This window comes from Carcharodon carcharias, chromosome 5 (genome assembly GCF_017639515.1).
Source record: "Carcharodon carcharias isolate sCarCar2 chromosome 5, sCarCar2.pri, whole genome shotgun sequence".
Classification (NCBI taxonomy): Eukaryota; Metazoa; Chordata; class Chondrichthyes; order Lamniformes; family Lamnidae; genus Carcharodon; species Carcharodon carcharias.
In genome coordinates, this window is record NC_054471.1 from 18048650 (window position 1) to 18066331 (window position 17682).

A 17682-nucleotide genomic window follows, 5' to 3' on the forward strand; every position below is an offset into this window, starting at 1 on the left:
GTACACCACAATGTTCAGGAGGTAGTTCCAGGATTTTGACCCAACGACGGTGAAAGAATGGCAATATATTTCCAAGTGGTTTGGAGAGGAACCTCCAGGTGGTGGTACTCCCACGTATCTGCTGCCCTTGTCCTTCTAGATGGTAGCGATTGTGCGTTTGGAAGGTGCTGCCTAAGGAGCCTTCATGAGTTTCTGCAGTGCATCTTGTAGATGGTATACACTGCTGCCACTCTTCATCGGTGCTTGGAGGAGTGAATGTTTGTGGAAGGGGTGCCAATCAAGCGGGCTGCTTTGTCCTGGATGGTGTCAAGCTTCTTGAGTGTTTTTAGAGGTGCACACATCCAGGGGAGTGGAGAGTACTCCATCACACTCCTGACTTGTGCCTTGTAAATGGTGGACAGTGTTTTGGGAGTCAGGAGGTGAATTATATGTCGCAGGATTCCTAGCCTCTGACCTGCTCTTCCAGCCACAATATTTATACGGTTTCATGAAGAAATTAATGTCTATAATGATATTGGAAATTATTTTTAAGTTGGAATTGAAGTGGGATCTGTGTGTATGTGTGTACCTTAATTGGGTGCTTTGATGTATAGTAGTTTGAGAAATTAATTGCATAAACAGTAAGGAGGCTAAAAGGTAAAGTGTAAATTTGCATTTGTTCAAGATTCAACATTCAAGAGTGGGAGTAAAATCTTGCACTCATCTGGGATATGCCAAGCAATGTGTTTATATTACTAGTAAAATTAGTGGGATGATAATGTTATTGTTAGAAGATATGACGTTAAAAGCCTAAGATACTATGGAAAATTTATATTCAAAGGGGAAGCTAGGTATAAAGAGGGAAAGGAGATCGTACGTAAGTTGAGGCATTTAAGATCTAACCAGCCTGTAAGTCTACAGCAATGTCTGCAAAGGAACCAACATGCAAGGAACTCATTTTGAATCCGTAAGGTGTCTGTTTAGAGTCCATACGACTCTTCTTCAGAGTCATATGGATTTGAAACGTTAACTCTGTTTTTCTCTCCACAGATGCTATTAACTCTGTTTTTCTCTCCACAGATGCTGTTAGACCTGCTGAGCTTTTCCAGCATTTTCTGTTTTTGTTTCAGATTTCTAGTGTCTGCAGTATTTTGCTTTTATCTGTTTAAAGTCTATGGGTTACTGTTGCTTTGGTGAAGATTTACTTGGGATTGATTTATTTGGGAATTTGCTTAAAAGCTACTATGGTAGTAATTTGCAGACATGTGTATGTACTTAATTCATTGTTAAATTAATAAATGTTTAATTTAGTTTTATGTAAACACCTCTTGCGGCTCGGTGGTCTTATTCCCGAAATCAGAGCTGCATCTCAAACAAACCAATTGAAAATATAGGTTATGACAGTTTTTCAAGTTTCCCTCTGGGATTTAAATAACTCAGCCTTTACCAACTGCTGTGTCATAACATATGGTCAATGGTAACCCCCAGGATGTTGATAGAGGGGGATTCAGTGATGGAAATGCCATTGATTGTCAAAGGGTGATGGTTAGATTCTCTCTTGTTAAAGATGGTCATTGCCTGACACTTGTGTGGTTCAAATGTTACTTAGCCTGGATATTATCCAGGTCTTACTGTATTTGGACATGGACTGCTTTGGTATCTGAGGAGTTGTGAGTATGCGAAACATTGTGCAGTCATCAGCGAGCATCCACACTTCTGACCTTATGATGGAAGGAAGGTCATTGATGAAGCAGTTGAAGGTGGTTGGGTCTAGTTCACTACCCTGAGGAACACCTGCAGTGATGTTCTGGAAGTGAGATGATTGATCTCCAACAACTGCAACCATCTTCATTTGTGCTAGGTATGACTCGAACCAGCGGAAAGCTTTCCCCCGATACCCGTTGACTTCAGTTTTGCTCGAGCTCATTGATGCCACGTTCAGTCAAATGCTACCTTGATGTCAAAGGCAGTCACTCTCAACTCACCTCTGGAGTTCAGCTCTTTTGTCCATAAGAACATTAGAAATAGGAGAAGGAGTAGGCCATTTGGCGCCTCAAGCCTACCCCGCCATTCAACAAGACCATGGCTGATCTGTCCCGGTCCTCAACTCCTCTTTTGTGCCAGCTCCTCATAGCCCTCAACTCCCCAATGTTTCAAAAATCTACCTACCTCCTCTTTAAATACTTTCAGTGATCTAGCCTCCACAGCTCTCTGGGGTAGAGAATTCCAGACATTCACTACTCTCTGAAAGAAAACATTCCTTTGCATCTCAGTTTTAAATGAGTGTCCCCTAATTCTGTAACTATATCCCCTAGTTCGAGATTCCCCCACTAGTGAAAACATCTTCTCAACATCTACGCTGTCGAGCCCTCTCAGAATGTTGTAAGTTTCAATAAGTTTCCACAACCTGCTGTATGTCAGCAACAAATTTGCTCCTCTCATGTTCCTTTTGGGATGTAACTTAAAACCTGATGATCTCAATCCTGAACTATATTTTTTTAATTTTTTAAAGAAAATCATGCTTTGCTTTCTGATAATTCTAAGTTGTGCATGATCAAGAATGAACATCAAGATGCCTGTTAGTAAAAGAGGACAGCTGATTATTTATGACATACTACTTAGCCCTCATTCTTCTAAACTAACTTGTTTAGCCGCTTTGATAAGTCAACCCTTCATCCTAGGAATCAGCCTACTAAATCTCTTTTGAACTGCCTCCAATGCCACTATATCCTTTCTTAAATACAGGGACCGAAACTGTACACAGTACTCCAGGTGCAGCCTCACCAACACCTTGTACAGTTGTAACAAGACCTCCCTATTTTTAAACTTCAAACCCCTAGCAATACAGGCCAAAATTCAATTTGCCTTCTTAACTACTTGCTGCACCTGCACGCTAACTTTTTGTATTTCATGCACAAGAACACCCAGAACCCTCTGTGCTGCACCCTTTTGGAGTCTCTCTCTATTTAAGTAATAGTCTGTCTTTTGATTCTTCCTACCAAAGTCCCTTTGCAGATTCATTATGTCCTCATCACAACATGGCCTTCCACCTATTTTTGTATCGTCAGCAAATATGGATACATTACACTCTGCCTATCCTTCAAGTCATTAGTATAGATAGTAAATAATTGGCACCCTAGGACCGATCCTTGTGGCATTCCACTAGCTACGTCTCTCTAACCTGAGAAAGACCTATTAATCCCGACTCCCTGAGTGGAATTTTATGAGCCCGCTGGCAACAGACGTAGTAGGTGGTGTGTACGGAAAATATGGCGGGACCCACTTCACAATGGCGTGAAGGCAGGTCGTGAACCTCCACTCAGCCTGTCAACAGCGGGCTGCGTTTCCCGCCATTGGTCGGCGGGGAGCTAATTGTACTTTAACATATAATTAAAAGGTCATCCTACCAGGGTCTTGGAACCCCACCATGTTTTCCGTCCAAATTGACAGGAAAGCATGCCAACATTTTTCACAACAGCACGCAGGTGACGTGCACTTGGTGGCCTTCATTTTTAGGGAACTGAGGTGAGTGAGCAGCAGCATTCTCCACAACTTACAGGTCTCAGGGGCGCCAGGGGGATGGAGGAAAGAGATGCCTGGCCCCGCAGTCACCTGCTGAGGGGTGGGGGGGTTGTCTGGGGCAAGTGCTTGCCAGCCACGGAGGTGACTGCTGAGGGGTGCGGGGTGTCTGGAGGCAAGTGCTGGCCGGCCTCAGAGGTGACTGCTGAGGGGGGAGTGTCAATGCTGCCCTGGCGCTGCATCCTGCACGCAGGCAATTGAGGTGGGGGGCAGGGTGAGTGAGGAAAGTGGCCACGCATTAGGGACACCTGTATAAACTGACCATGCCTCTGCAACTAAGACAGATCAGGCACAGCCACAGTGATATGATTGGGGTCAGGCTCCTAGCCTTTCCGCCCATTCAAGCATTGTGAAGGCACCAAAGGGCCACCAAGCACTGGATACCTTACCCCCAACCACCCTCTCCACCCCTCTGTCACGGACTTTGAACTGCCACCACTTTATTGGACCGCAGAACAGTGGACTTCACACGTTGTACAATCTCCTCGCCAACGCTATGTAGCAGTCACTGCTGGAGGTGCTCACAGCCCCTTGCAATCTCAGCATCCTGGTTTGGGCCATGTCACTACACTCAGTGGAGTGCAAGGGCTTCCTCTCATTGAATGTGCAGCTCGTATGTGACAAGAAACACATCCTGTTGGTATGTGCACGGTTTCCAGAGAATGTGCATGACGCCTACATTTTGAGTTGCTCACAGATCCTTGCAGTCTTCCAGGGTCCACAGAGGCTGCAGGGTTAGCTCCTTGGGGACAAGGGCTACCTGCAGAGGCTGTGGCTTTATGACATCTGTGCGGCGGCAGCCTCAGACTGCGGCAGAGCGATGCTATAATGAGGCTCATTCAGCAGCTCACAACCTGGTGGAGCAGACCATCAGGTTGCAGCTCTGGTGCCTGGACCAGTCTGGGGGAGCCATGCAATACAGTCCACAGAGGGTGTCACGCATCATCGTCATCAGCTGTGTCCTTTACAACCTGGTGCTGCAACGGGGTGAGGAGCTGACTGAGGAGGAGATGGAGGAGCTGCATGTCTCCTCCGATGAAGAGGATGCTGATGGGGATGAAGGTGAGGAGGTCCTCAGTGGTGACGACAACGAGGTTGAGGCTCTCACACTGGCTACATGATGCAGGCGCACTGGGGAAGCGCTCATAGCTGCCAGATTTGTGGAGGATGATGACGACATGCAGTGACGTGTCCCCGTAGATCCTCACATTGCAGTTGTGAACATTTGACTCAATGTGGCTTATCTCAGCGCCAACACCCTCTGTGAGAATGTTCCTGTCACATATGGATGCCTTACATAGATGCAATGGAAGCCTTATTAGTCGCTCGATTGCAGGAGGATGATGACAACATGCAGTGAGGACACTCCATAGATCTTCACATGGCCTCTGAGAATATCTGACCTCCATCTGGCCAAGGGCAGCTCGCTTGCATTCCATGATCTGGGCCATCTCAGTGATGCAGCCATGTAACTTTAGACGCATCTGATGCTGTGTCTGCCTTCAGTGTCTCAGCCCTTCAGGAGCAGTGGCACAGCATCACTGGTCGCAGATGCTGGTGTGATGGGGGCCAGCCCCACCTTAAAAGTGCTAAGAGCGCACAGAGAGAATAAGAGAACTCTGTCGCGCCTGTCCACTCCATTCTGGCAGCAATGACAAGCACTGCTGAGGTGCAGACATCAGTAATGTTTCCAGGGAGTGTGAGGCTGGACCATACTGTGGTCTGAAGGCCGCACAGAGCACAGGGAAGAGGCCCTGGACTGAGAAACCTGCCTTCTATCCTGTGCAGAAAGTTTTCACATCTGAGTGTCAAGAACACTGCTCATCAGAACGAGGAGCCTCAGGTTGGGAGGCATTCTTGGGAGTTTATTGACAATAGTGAACATTATGTACAAGTGATTAACATCCGTGCCCAGGCTGTGCAACTAATTCTCCTTAACTTTCCTAAAACTGCCACTAAGTTTTGGTGCTACCTGGACATCCACTGCAGAGGTGGAGGCAGCCTGCTGACTGTGATGTCCTGTCTGTCATGACTTTGGTGGGTGTCCTCTGGGGGGCCGAGACTTGGAGGGCCCCGGCCTGCTTTTGAGGTCCTGCTGTGTGGCAGTGGCACCCTCCTCGGCCTGTGAATCTGGATCTATGGAGGTCACAAGAAGAGGGGAGTCAGCTGAGCTGGTCACTCCCAGAGTCATCTGGGTAGATGTTCCCGGAGCGTGCACCTGCTGATCCTCCTCCTTTTGGGTGCCTGAGGGCCTCTGGCTGACTCCTTGAGCGGAAGGTGTAGCTGGAGTAAGATTTAACTGCTCAGCACCCCTCTCGCGTGCACATTGTTGGAGGCCAACTATGGCATTAGTGATGGAGTTAACCCTGTGCAGCAGTGCAGGAGTGACAATCTGGACCAAGGTCTCCATGGCGGCTGCCATCCTGCCAGCGCGATGCACTGCCGGCATGATCACCTCAGCCTGAAGACAACAGACTCCTCCATTGCACCTTGCAATCTGAGGAGTCCAGCAGCCATCCCTTCCTGATGTTCCCGAGCTTGCCTTTGCAGCTCCAGCGACTGTGCCATGACCAAGTCCAGAGGCTCATCATCTGACTCGGACTCAGCAACGTTCTGGCCTCCAGCAGTCCTCCAATAGCCTGGGACCTGGGATGTCCCTGCCTCTGCTTGCTGTGAATCAGAAAGTGCGATGTACTCACTAGATTGTCATCCTGAGGCTACTCTAAAGCAAGTATCACTGAGGTGTGTGACTCTGCACTGGTGGAGGGTGTGGGTGAGCACTGTGACGGGACTTCAGGGAGGGTGCCTTCAGATTCCTTTTCGGAGGTTTCTTTGGAGCTTGCTTGGCGGCTCTAGGATGTGGACTCCGACTGCTGCATCCCAGATGTGCCTGCGAAAGCAAGGAGAGATAATTAGTGCATGGCAGTGGCCTGAGAAAGAGGACACATCACTCGTGGCACGGTTATCTGATGGATGTTGTACTGCTGGATCCTCATTTGGTAGAGCAGCACCGACCTCACCGTCAGGACAGAACTAGTCCTGGTCATCGCCGGTCAGCTGGATGGCCCTGTTTTCAAATTCTGACAGAACTTTGAATTCCTGCATCCATCCACCTGCCTGTGACCGTTGCTTCCTGTTGTGAGCCAGTTTGTCCTGCTTGGATAGAGATGGTGTGAGTGTATCAGGATGCCTTTCAGCCAGATGATAAGTATGCCTGGCCTGTGTGGGTGGTGAGTGGTCCCATGGGTGGGATGAGGTCAATGAAGGTGTGTGTGAAAGAATGAATAGTGATGTCTCTTGCATTGGCAGTGAGTGAGGGCCCTGTGGATGTGTGATGGGTTTGTGAGTGTGTGAATTAGGAGTGATGAAAAGAGTGACTTACCCTGGTTGAACGGAGGAGATCATTCATCCTTTTGTGGCACTGGGTGGCTACCCTCTTCTGAAGGATATTGGCGCTGACCACCACTGCCACCGCCTCCCGATCTGGGTTGGTTTTTTAAAATTAATTCACAGGATGTGGGCTTTGCTGGCTGGGCCAGAATTTATTGCCCATCCCTGGTTGCCCTTGATAAGGTGGTGGTGGCCTTCTGGAACCGCTGCAGTCCATTTGGTGTAGGTACCCCACAGTGTTATTAGGAAGGGAGTTCCAAGATTTTGACCCAGCGACTGTGAAGGAAGGATGGTGACATTGCTACCCATCCTGCAGCCAGAGCGGGGGTAGAGCACACCCCGGCAGGCCTCCTCAGCATGCAGTAGTCACTCGAGGGACCCATTGTTGAAGCGGGGGGCTTTAGTCTTTTTGCCTTTGCAGGTCATGTCTCCCAAGCAGCGGTGGTGAACTGCTGGCATTGAGCACTTTGCTGGCGGCTGCCTTTTAAAGATGGCGGCCGGCGTGTTGCAACAACGGGGCAATGGCAAGCGGGCAAATGAGAGCCCGCCCACCATGGAAACGGTGTGTTTCATGGGAGTGAATATATAATGAGGCAGGCTCGGGAAGATACGGCGTTAAAACCCACCATTTTCAGCTGCGGGTAGGATTCCACTTTACACGCCCACTACCGCATTTATCACAATTCTGGTAAAATTCAGCCCTCTGTCTTCTGTTAACCAATCCTCAATCCATGCTAATATATTACGCCCAATACCGTGAGCTCGTACTTTGTGCAGTAATCTTTTATGTGGCACCTTATCGAATACCTTCTAGAAATCCAAATATATTACATCTACCAGTTCCCCCTTATCAACTCTACTTGTTGTATTCTCAAAGAAATCTAGCAAATTTGTCAAACATGATTTCCCTTTCACAAAATCATGTTGACACTGTTTGATTGCATTAAGCTTTTCTAAATGTCCTGCTATTTCTTCCTTAATAATGGACTCCAGCATTTTCCCAATGACAGATGTTAGGCTGACTGGCCTACAGTTTCCTGCTTTCTGCCCCCCTCCTTTCTTGAACAGGGGTGTCACATTAGCGGTTTTCCAATCCACTGGGATTCTGGAATCCAGTGAGTTCTAGACTATTTTGACGAATGCCTGCACTATCTCTGCAGCCACTTCCTTTAAAACCCTTGGATGCAGGCCAACAGGTCCTGGCAACTTGTCTGCCTTTAGTCCCATTAGTTTGTCAAACACTTTGTCCCTCTTGATAGAAACTGTTACAAGATCTTTCCTCCCATTAGCTTTTCTGATACCATTGGGATGTTTATGGTGTCCTCCACCATGAAGACCGATGCAAAATATTGGTTTAAATTATCTGCTATTTCCCTGTTCCTGTTATCAATTCTTCAGTCACTTCCTTCAAAGGCCCCATGCTCACTTTAGCTACTTTCTTTCTTCCTTGCTGTTTGTTTTTATATTTCTTGCCAATTTACTTTCATAATCAATTTTCTCCCTCTTTATTAGATTTTTGGTCATCTGCTGCTGGTTCCAAAAAAATTCCCAATCCTCTGGCCTACGAATGGTTTTTGCCATGTATGCCCTAGTTTTGATTGGATGCTCTCCTTAACTACCTTTGTTAACCACGGGCAGTTCATCCTTCTCATTGAGTCCTTCTTTTTGACTGAGGTAAATTTTTGCTGAGCGTTTTGAAATATCTGAATAAATGTTTACTACTGCCCATCCACTGACCTTCCCCTTAGTCTATTTTCCCAGCCAGTTTTCGACAACTCTTTCTTCAGACCTCTGTAATTGCCGCTATTTAAATTGAGGACATTGGCTTGAGACCCAAGTTGTTCGCCCTCAAACTGAATTTGAAATTCTATCATGTTGTGATCGCTACCCCCTAGAGGTTTCTTAACTACGATATCTCTTATTAATCCTACCTCATTACACATTACAAGATCTAAAATAGCCTGTTCCCAGGTTGGTTCTACTATGTAGAAACTCTAAGAACCTCCTCACTACCCTACTCTAAGAAACTAGCCCTGATGCACTCTACAAATTTGTCATCCATGTTACCTCATTTGTCCAGTCAATATGCAGACTAAAATCACCCATGATAATTGCAGCACTCTTCTTACATGCCTCCATTATTTTCCGATTTATACTTTGTCCGACAGTGAGGCAACTCTTTGGGTTCTATTGACGACTCCCACCCGTGACTTCTTCCCCTTGCTATTCCTTATTTCCACCCAAACTGATTCCACATCACGATCTATTGCACTTATATCACTGCTCACCACGGCACTGATACATTCCTTTATTAACAAAGTTATTCCACCTCCTTTTCCTTTTAACCAATTTTTCCGGAATGTCGAATATCCTTGAGTATTGAGTTTCCAGTCTTGGTCACCCTGGAACCACGTCTCTGTAATAGCTATCAAGTCATTTTCATTTATTTTTATTTGTGCCGTAAACTCATCTATCTTGTTACAAATGCTGCACGCATTCAGTTAAAGAGCCTTAAGCTTTGGCTTTTTAACCATTATTACTCATCCTGGTTCTAATTTCTGTTGCATGTTTCTGCTTACATTTTCTGCCCCTTCCTGTCACACTTTGATTATCCTTCTCCTCTTCACTACCCTGCACCTCTGCTCCCTTCTTTCTTTTTGATTTTTTAAACTTCCCTTCAGTAAATAGTTTAAAGTCCTATCTACAACCCTAGTTATATGATTCGCCAGGACACTGGTCCCAGCATGGTTCAAATGAAGCCCGTCCCAACAGAACAGCTCTCTCCTTCCTCAGTACTGGTGCCTGTACCCATGAATCTGAACCCATTTCTCCCATGCCAATCTTTGAGGAATGCATTTATCTCTCTAATCTTATTTACCCTATGCCAATTTGCACGTGGCTCAGGTAGTAATCCAGAGATTATAATCTTTGTGGCTCTGCTTTTTAATTTACCCCCGAGCTGCTCATAGTCCCTTAGCAGAACCTCTTTCCTCATCCTACCTATATTGTTGGTACCTAGGTGGACCACAACAACTGGATCCTTCCCCTCCTACTCCTAGTTCTTCTCCAGCCCAGAAAAGATGTCCTTAACATTGGCACCAGGTAGGAAAATAGCCTTCAGGGCTCTCTGTTTTTGCTGCAGAGAGCAGTATCTATTCCCCTAACTATGCTACTCCTATTACTACTACGTTTCTCTTTTCTCCCCCGACTTGAAAGGCACTCTGTACCACGGTGCTGTGGTCAGTTCGCTCATCCTCCCTGCAGTCTGTGCCCTTGTTCACACCGAGAGCAAAAGCCTCGTACCTATTGGACAAGGGCACTGGCTGAGGCTCCTCCAAAGCTAAATTCTGGATCCCCATACCTGCCTTACTCACAGTCACACCCTCCAGTCCATGACCATGAAGCTGAGTGACCCTAGCGGAACCCAAACTGAGCATCAGTGAGCAGGTTATTGCTAAGCAAGTTCCGTTTGATAGCACCGTTAATGACCCCTTCCATTACTTTACTGATGATTGAGAGTGGACTGATGGAGTGGTAATTGGCCGGGTTGGATTTGTCCTTCTTTTTGTGTACAGGACATACCTGGACAATTTTCCACATTCCCGTTGTAGATGAACTGGAACAACTTGGCTAGGGGTGTGACAAGTTCTGGGGCACAAGTCTTCAGTGCTATTGCCAGAATATTGTCAGGGCCCATAGCCTTGCAGTATCCAGTACCTTCAACCATTTCTTGCTATCACATGGAATGAATTGAATTGGCTGAAGATTGGCATCTGTGATGCTGAGAACCTCTGGAGGAGGCCGAGATGGATCATCCACTCAGCACTTCTGGCTGACAATTGTTGCGAATGCTTCAGCCTTTTCTTTTGCACCGATGTGCTGGGCTCCTCCATCATTGAGGATGGGCATATTTGTGGAGCCTCCTCCTGCAATGAGTTGTTTAATTGTCCACGACCGGATATGGCAAGATTGCAGAGCTTAGATCTGATCTGTCAGTTGTGGAATGCTTAGCTCTGTCTATCACTTGCTGCTTATGTTGTTTGGCACACAAGTGGTCCTGTCTGGGACCTTCACCAGGTTGGCACCACATTTTTAGGAATGCCTGATGCTACTCCTGGCATGCCCTCCTACATTCTTTATTGAACCAGTGTTGATCCTCTGGCTTTGTGGTAATAGGAGAGTTGGGGGTATACCGGGCCATGAGGTTACAGATTGTGCTTGAGTACAGTTCCACTGCTGCTGATGGGCCACAGTGCCTCAAGGATGCCAGACATGAGTTGCTTGATCTGTTTGAAATCTATCCCATTTACCACGATGGTAGTGCCACCGTGTATGATGGAGGGTATCCTCAATGTGAAGACAAGACTTGGTCTCCAACCTGATAGTCGCCCAACCTCGGACGGCCCGCTTCTATCTCCTACCCAAAATCCACAAACAGAACTGCCCCGGTAGACCGATCATCTCAGTTTGCTCCTGCCCCACAGAACTCATTTCTCGTTATCTTGACTCCCTTCTCTCTCCCCTTGTCCAGTCCCTTCCTACCTACATCCGTGATTCCTCTGACACCTTACGTCACATCAACAATTTCCAGTTCCCTGGCCCCAACCGCTTCCTCTTCACCATGGACGTCCAATCCCTCTACACCTCCATCCCCCACCAGGATGGTCTGAGGGCCCTTAGCTTCTTCCTCAAACAGAGGCCTGAACAATCCCCATCCACCACTACTCTCCTCCGTCTGGCTGAACTTGTTCTCACACTGAACAATTTCTCCTTCAACTCCTCTCACTTCCTCCAAATAAAAGGTGTGGCTATGGGTATCCGCATGTCTACGATGCTTGTCTCTTTATGGGGTATGTGGAACATTCCTTGTTCCAGTCCTACTCCAGCCCCCTTCCACAACTCTTTCTCCGGTACATCGATGATTACTTCGGTGCTGCTTCATGCTCTCGTTGGGACTTGGAAAAATTTATTAATTTTGCTTCCAATCTCCACCCCTCCATCATTTTCACCTGGTCCATCTCTGACACTTTCCTTCCCTTCCTTGACCTCTCTGTCTCAATCTCTGGTGATAGACTGTCCACCAATATCCATTACAAACCTACTGATTCCCACAGCTACCTTGACTACAGCTCCTCACACCCCGCTTCCTGTAAGGACTCCATCCCATTCTCTCAGTTCCTCCGCCTCCGTCGCATCTGTTCCGATGATGCTACCTTCAAAAACAGTTCCTCTGACATGTCCTCCTTCTTGCTTAACCGAGGTTTTCCACCCACGGTCGTTGACAGGGCCCTCAACCTTGTCCGGCCCATCTCCCGCGCATCCGCCCTCAAGCATTCTCCTCCCTCCCAGAAACATGATAGGTTCCCCCTTGTCCTCACTTATCACCCCACCAGCCTCCGCATTCAAAGGATCATCCTCCGCCATTTCCGCCAACTCCAGCGTGATGCCACCACCAAACACATCTTCCCTTCACCCCCCCTATCGGCATTCCGTAGGGATCGTTCCCTCCGGGACACCCTGGTCCACTCCTCCATCACCCCCTACTCCTTGACCCCCTCCTATGGCACCACCCCATGCCCACGCAAAAGATGCAACACCTGCCCCTTCACTTCCTCTCTCCTCACCGTCCAAGGGCCCAAACACTCCTTTCAAGTGAAGCAACATTTCACTTGCATTTCCCCCAACTTAGTCTACTGCATTTGTTGCTCCCAATGTGGTCTCCTCTACATTGGAGAGACCAAATGTAAACTGGGCAACCGCTTTGCAGAACACCTGCGGTCTGTCCGCAAGAATGACCCAAACCTCCCTGTCGCTTGCCATTTTAACACTCCACCCTGCTCTCTTGCCCACATGTCTGTCCTTGGCTTGCTGCATTGTTTCAGTGAAGCCCAACGCAAACTGGAAGAACAACACCTCATCTTCCGACTAGGCACTTTACAGCCTTCCGGACTTAATATTGAATTCAACAACCTTAGGTCTTGAGCTCCCTCCTCCATCCTCACCCCCTTTCTGTTTCCCCCTTCCTTTTGTTTTTTCCAATAACTTATATAGATTTTTCTTTTCCCACTTATTTCCATTATTTTTAAATATTTTTAAATCTTTTATGCTCCCCCACCCCCACTAGAGCTATACCTTGAGTGCCCTACCATCCATTCTTAATTAGCACATTCGTTTAGATAATATCACCAACTTTAACACCTATGTGTTCTTTTGTTCTGTTGTTTGTGACATCTTTTGATGATCTGCTTCTATTACTGCTTGTTTGTCCCTACAACCACACCAACCCCCTCCACTTCTCTCTCTCTCCCCCCACCCAAACCACCCGCCCCCCACACACACACCTTAATCCAGCGTATATTTCACCCCTTTCTTGGACTCACTCAAGTTCTGTTGAAGGGTCATGAGGACTCGAAACGTCAACTCTTTTCTTCTCCGCCGATGCTGCCAGACCTGCTGAGTTTTTCCAGGTAATTCTGTTTTTGCCTTGGTCTCCACAAGGACTGTGTGGTGGCAGGAAGGTTGTTGAGGATAAGGTCAAGTATGTTTTTCCCCCTTGTCAGTTCCCTCGCCACCTGCAGCAGACCCAATCTAGCGGCTATGTCCTTTAGCCTGTCCAAATCCCCTTTAACCCCTCTTGCATCCTCCTGACAACTCACATTCCCACCTAGTTTTGTGTCATCAGCAAATTTGGAAATATTACATTTGGTACGTACATCCAAATCATTTATATGGATTGTGAACATCTATGGCCCTTCCACTAATCCTTGTGGTCCCTCACTAGTTTCGGCCTGGCATTCTGAGAATGACCCATTCATTCCTACTCTCTGTTTTCTGTCTGTTCACCAATTCTCAATCCATAGCAGTTTATTACACCCAACCCCATGTGCCCTAATTTTGTTTGCTAACCTCACATGAGGGACCTATCGAAATCCTTCTGAAAAACCAAAAACAAAACATCCACTGGTTCTTCTTTATTTATACTGCAATAACATCCTCAAAAAATCCAAACAGGTTTGTCAAACTTGATTTCCCTTTCATAAATCCATGTTGACTCTGCCCAATCATATCGTTATTTTCCAAGTGTCCAATTATCACATCCTTTATAATAGATTCTAACATTTTCCTCACTACTGACATTAAACTAATAGCTCTATAGTTCTCAGCTTTCTCTTTCCCTCCCTTCTTAAATAGTGCTGTTACATTTGCTACTTTCCAGTCTGCAGGAACCTTTCCAGAATCTATGAAATTTTGAAACATAACCACCAATTCATCCATTATTTCTACAGCGAGCTCCCTCATCACTCTGGGATGCAGCTCATCTGGTCCAGGGGATTTATCAACCTTCAGTCCAACTAATTTATTGAGTACTACACCTTTACTAATACGAATTTCTTTCCATTCCTCATTTTCATTAGTCTTTTGCTTCCCTGGTGTTTCTAGGAGATTTTCTGTATCTTCCTCCATGAAGACGGACACAAAGTAATTGTTTAGCTTCTCCACCAGTTCTCTATTGTCCATTATAAATTCTCCTGTCTCTGCCTGTAATGGACCCACATTTACCCTTGCTAATATTTTCCTTTTCACGTACCTAAGAAATATTTTACATTCCATCTTTATGTTACCCACAAACTTCATATTTTCATTTCCCTTTTTTTATCAGTTTCTTGGTTGTCATTCGCTGGATTCTGAATTGCTCCCAATCCTCAGGCTTTTTAATTTTCCTGGCAACCTTATAAGCCACTTCCTTTGATTTAATGCAACCTCTAACTTTTTTTGTTAGCCACAATTGATGTACTTTTCCTGTTGGCTTTTTGTGTCTTCGAGAAATGTAGAATGTCCACGTCCTCGCCAGTCAGCGTATAGCATACTCCTCAAAGTGAGGTGCCTAAACTGGGCTACTCCACCCCCAGTCTGGGGCTTCTCCCTGCTGTTGTGAGCCAGCTTCTCATGAAAACAGGTGGAGAGTGTGTGAGCAGGATGCATGGCACTGTGTGGAATGCTTGTGTGGTGAGTGGTGCCATGGACGGGATGAGGATGCAAGCTTGATATTCATGTACACCATCCAAAATTAATATTTTTCTCTCTTGAGCAGAGAGTCTGTGTTGCCTTTAACCATCTTAAAATGGCAGATGATGTCAAGACAACCTCTGTTGTTAACTACATGGAACTGCAAGTTCCAGAAAAGCCCATCAGTCAAGACACTCTTGAATGGGACTTCAGCTCTGAATTGTCTTCACTCTGCACAGAGTCAATTTGTCCAATTTTGTTGCAGAAGGCAGAAGCTCCTGTTTGGTCAGACTAGCCAAACCTTAAGACAATTACCACTGTACCTCGAGTGGAAGACACACAGACCCCACAGCACAGACATTGCAACCTTCAGCCAACGTGCAAAACTACAAGGCAATGCTGGAGCATGGAGCGAGTGACCATCAACTCACTAGGACACACTTCATTGAGGCACAGGCATACACAGAAAAACATAGTGTCGCAATAAAAGCCAAACTGCAAGGTGAGCCCACTGTTGTGGAACATCCAAGCAACAGGGAGAGATGCCTTCAACCACCCATAAAGATCACAGCGTACCACACAGAAAAACTGGGTTGGTACCATGAATGAACAGAGTGAACACTGTCCCCGGAAAGAATGCGACAAGCTGGTTGTCTCCGAGCAGAGCAGATGGGGAGTTGACAAAGAGATATTTAACTCCAAGGAGCGGACAAAGCGTATCAGCAGAAAAGAACCAAATGCCAGAATCACAAACTAAACTCAAACTATGATTCAACGAAGGTTGCCCAAATAAACATCCTACCACTCCTCTGAATGTGCCCAGGATGAGATCTGGAAGAACTGTCAAACTGCCAGACTCTCTGAAGGGGTCGTAAATTGTAATTTAATACGTTGGATAAAGACTTGGGGGTAAGTGTGGTATAAGTGTATCTGGCATAGCGAGAGTTAATGTGAGACAGTGGATGGGACTTTCCAGCCCCGGCATGGCAAGCCCCGCTATCACGGATGCAACAAGCCCATTAACTTTGGTGGGACCAGAAGATCCCACCAGCAGGAGGTGGTAGAAAATCTGGCCTGGGAAACAGTATAGCCCACTGTGTGATGTAAAGAGACATATGACCTGAGACTAGAGCTAATTGTGGACTGGACAAAGTCCTGTGTAGAAGCTAGCATGTAGTTAGCTCATAGCTTGGGCTATACCCTGTAAATATGTGCACAGGTATATGTTATCAATTGAAGATGGTATATTCTCCAATCCCACAACCGACCACAGAGACTCAGGCTTCCTTTTAACCAGTTTTATTCAAGCATATGCAAGGGAGCCACAATCATTCCTAAGAATGAAGACCCAGCCCCCAGATTGATTACATTTGTACTTTTTCTTATCATAATACATTTGAGTACATTTGAATACATCCAATCGGTAACCAACACACCGGTCCCATGCTAACTCTATCCTATTGAGTACATAAATATGTGATTTCACTAACCAATTATTCTAAAGGCTGTATACATAATTATATTATCCAATCAAAATTAAAACACGTACACAAAGACCTTGGTTCCCACAGCTCAAGACTGTTTGTGTTTCATCAAAGCCCCCTCTCTGTTTATTGTATGTCTTCCCATATCTAAGCTAAAACCATCTGCCCCTACCATGTGTGAGAGAGGAGTACACTTAATCTAATTTATGTCCTGCTTGTGTCTCCAGTCTGACTCTCAAGGCTGTGCAATGTTCATCAGGTAATCTTCAACTCTTAATATGTTTAGCAGCCATGTCTGCCTGGAGATTTTAAGGGTTTTTCAGTAAATTCTTACTGTATTCTCTTTTAGCATTTTTAATTTGCCCCTAACATCAGTAAACAATTAATATTCAACCATACAAGACTTAGAACTTGCTCATGTGACTTACTGAACATACAATATACAACAATCAGTAAACTTCAATTTTTGTTTTCCCTATATCAATTAATGTAATTTTATGCTGCCAACTTACGAGTACTGGAGCAAGAATACTTTAACAGATTTTACTATCTAGTTCTTACGGAAAAATGCAATAATATTTTTGATAAAAATAATGTCTGTTGCTGGTTTCAGATAACTGACTTGCGAGAGATGCACATAGATCAAGTGTTGGAAGAGATAGCCAGAAAGATTATAATCAAGCTACCAGAGGATCATTCTTTAACTTTGCAAGAAGTGCTTGGATTCAATGAGGTAACAATGTTTGAAAGGTTTTTAGAATCTAAGGGCAGGATCTTGTGGAGGTGACTGGCGTCCTGGCCATTGGTTGAAGAACCAGTGATACCCTTGTGTGGCCTCTTTCAAGAAGGCCTGCTGCATCTTGCGCCACTCAAGGCCTTAACCTGCCGTCGGCAAGTTTTCTGCTGGGTCCAGGGATCTCAGGGCTGGAAATCCTGCCCAATAAGACCTGCAAGCCAATCAGAGACTGGCAATTCTTCTGTGCTCAGCATCCCCACCGGGGTGGCAGCAGATGTTGTTGGCACTAAACCCACTCAGATCAAGGAGGAACCCAGGGACAGATGAGTGATGGTGGTGGTGGGGGTGTTGAGGGGATCAGCAGCAAAGGGTGGGGGATGACTTTCAGTGGGTCCCGGCCATCCCCATGCCGCATTCCTTGAGCCTTTGCATAAGGGACTGCCCCCGCCTCCCCACAGGCCCTGCAAGCAAACATGGTATCATCTCTGCATGGCGGGCCAGATGATG

At 46.2% G+C, this 17682-nt stretch overlaps 1 protein-coding gene across 1 annotated transcript in view; it reads left to right on the forward strand.

The window, feature by feature from the left end:
* Window positions 1–17682, forward strand: part of LOC121278118 (dynein heavy chain 8, axonemal-like) — a 2067071-nt gene that overhangs the window by 655397 nt on the left and 1393992 nt on the right. Inside the window, 1 exon segment of the mRNA XM_041188205.1 lies at window positions 17053–17172. Coding sequence (XP_041044139.1) covers window positions 17053–17172 — 120 coding nt within the window.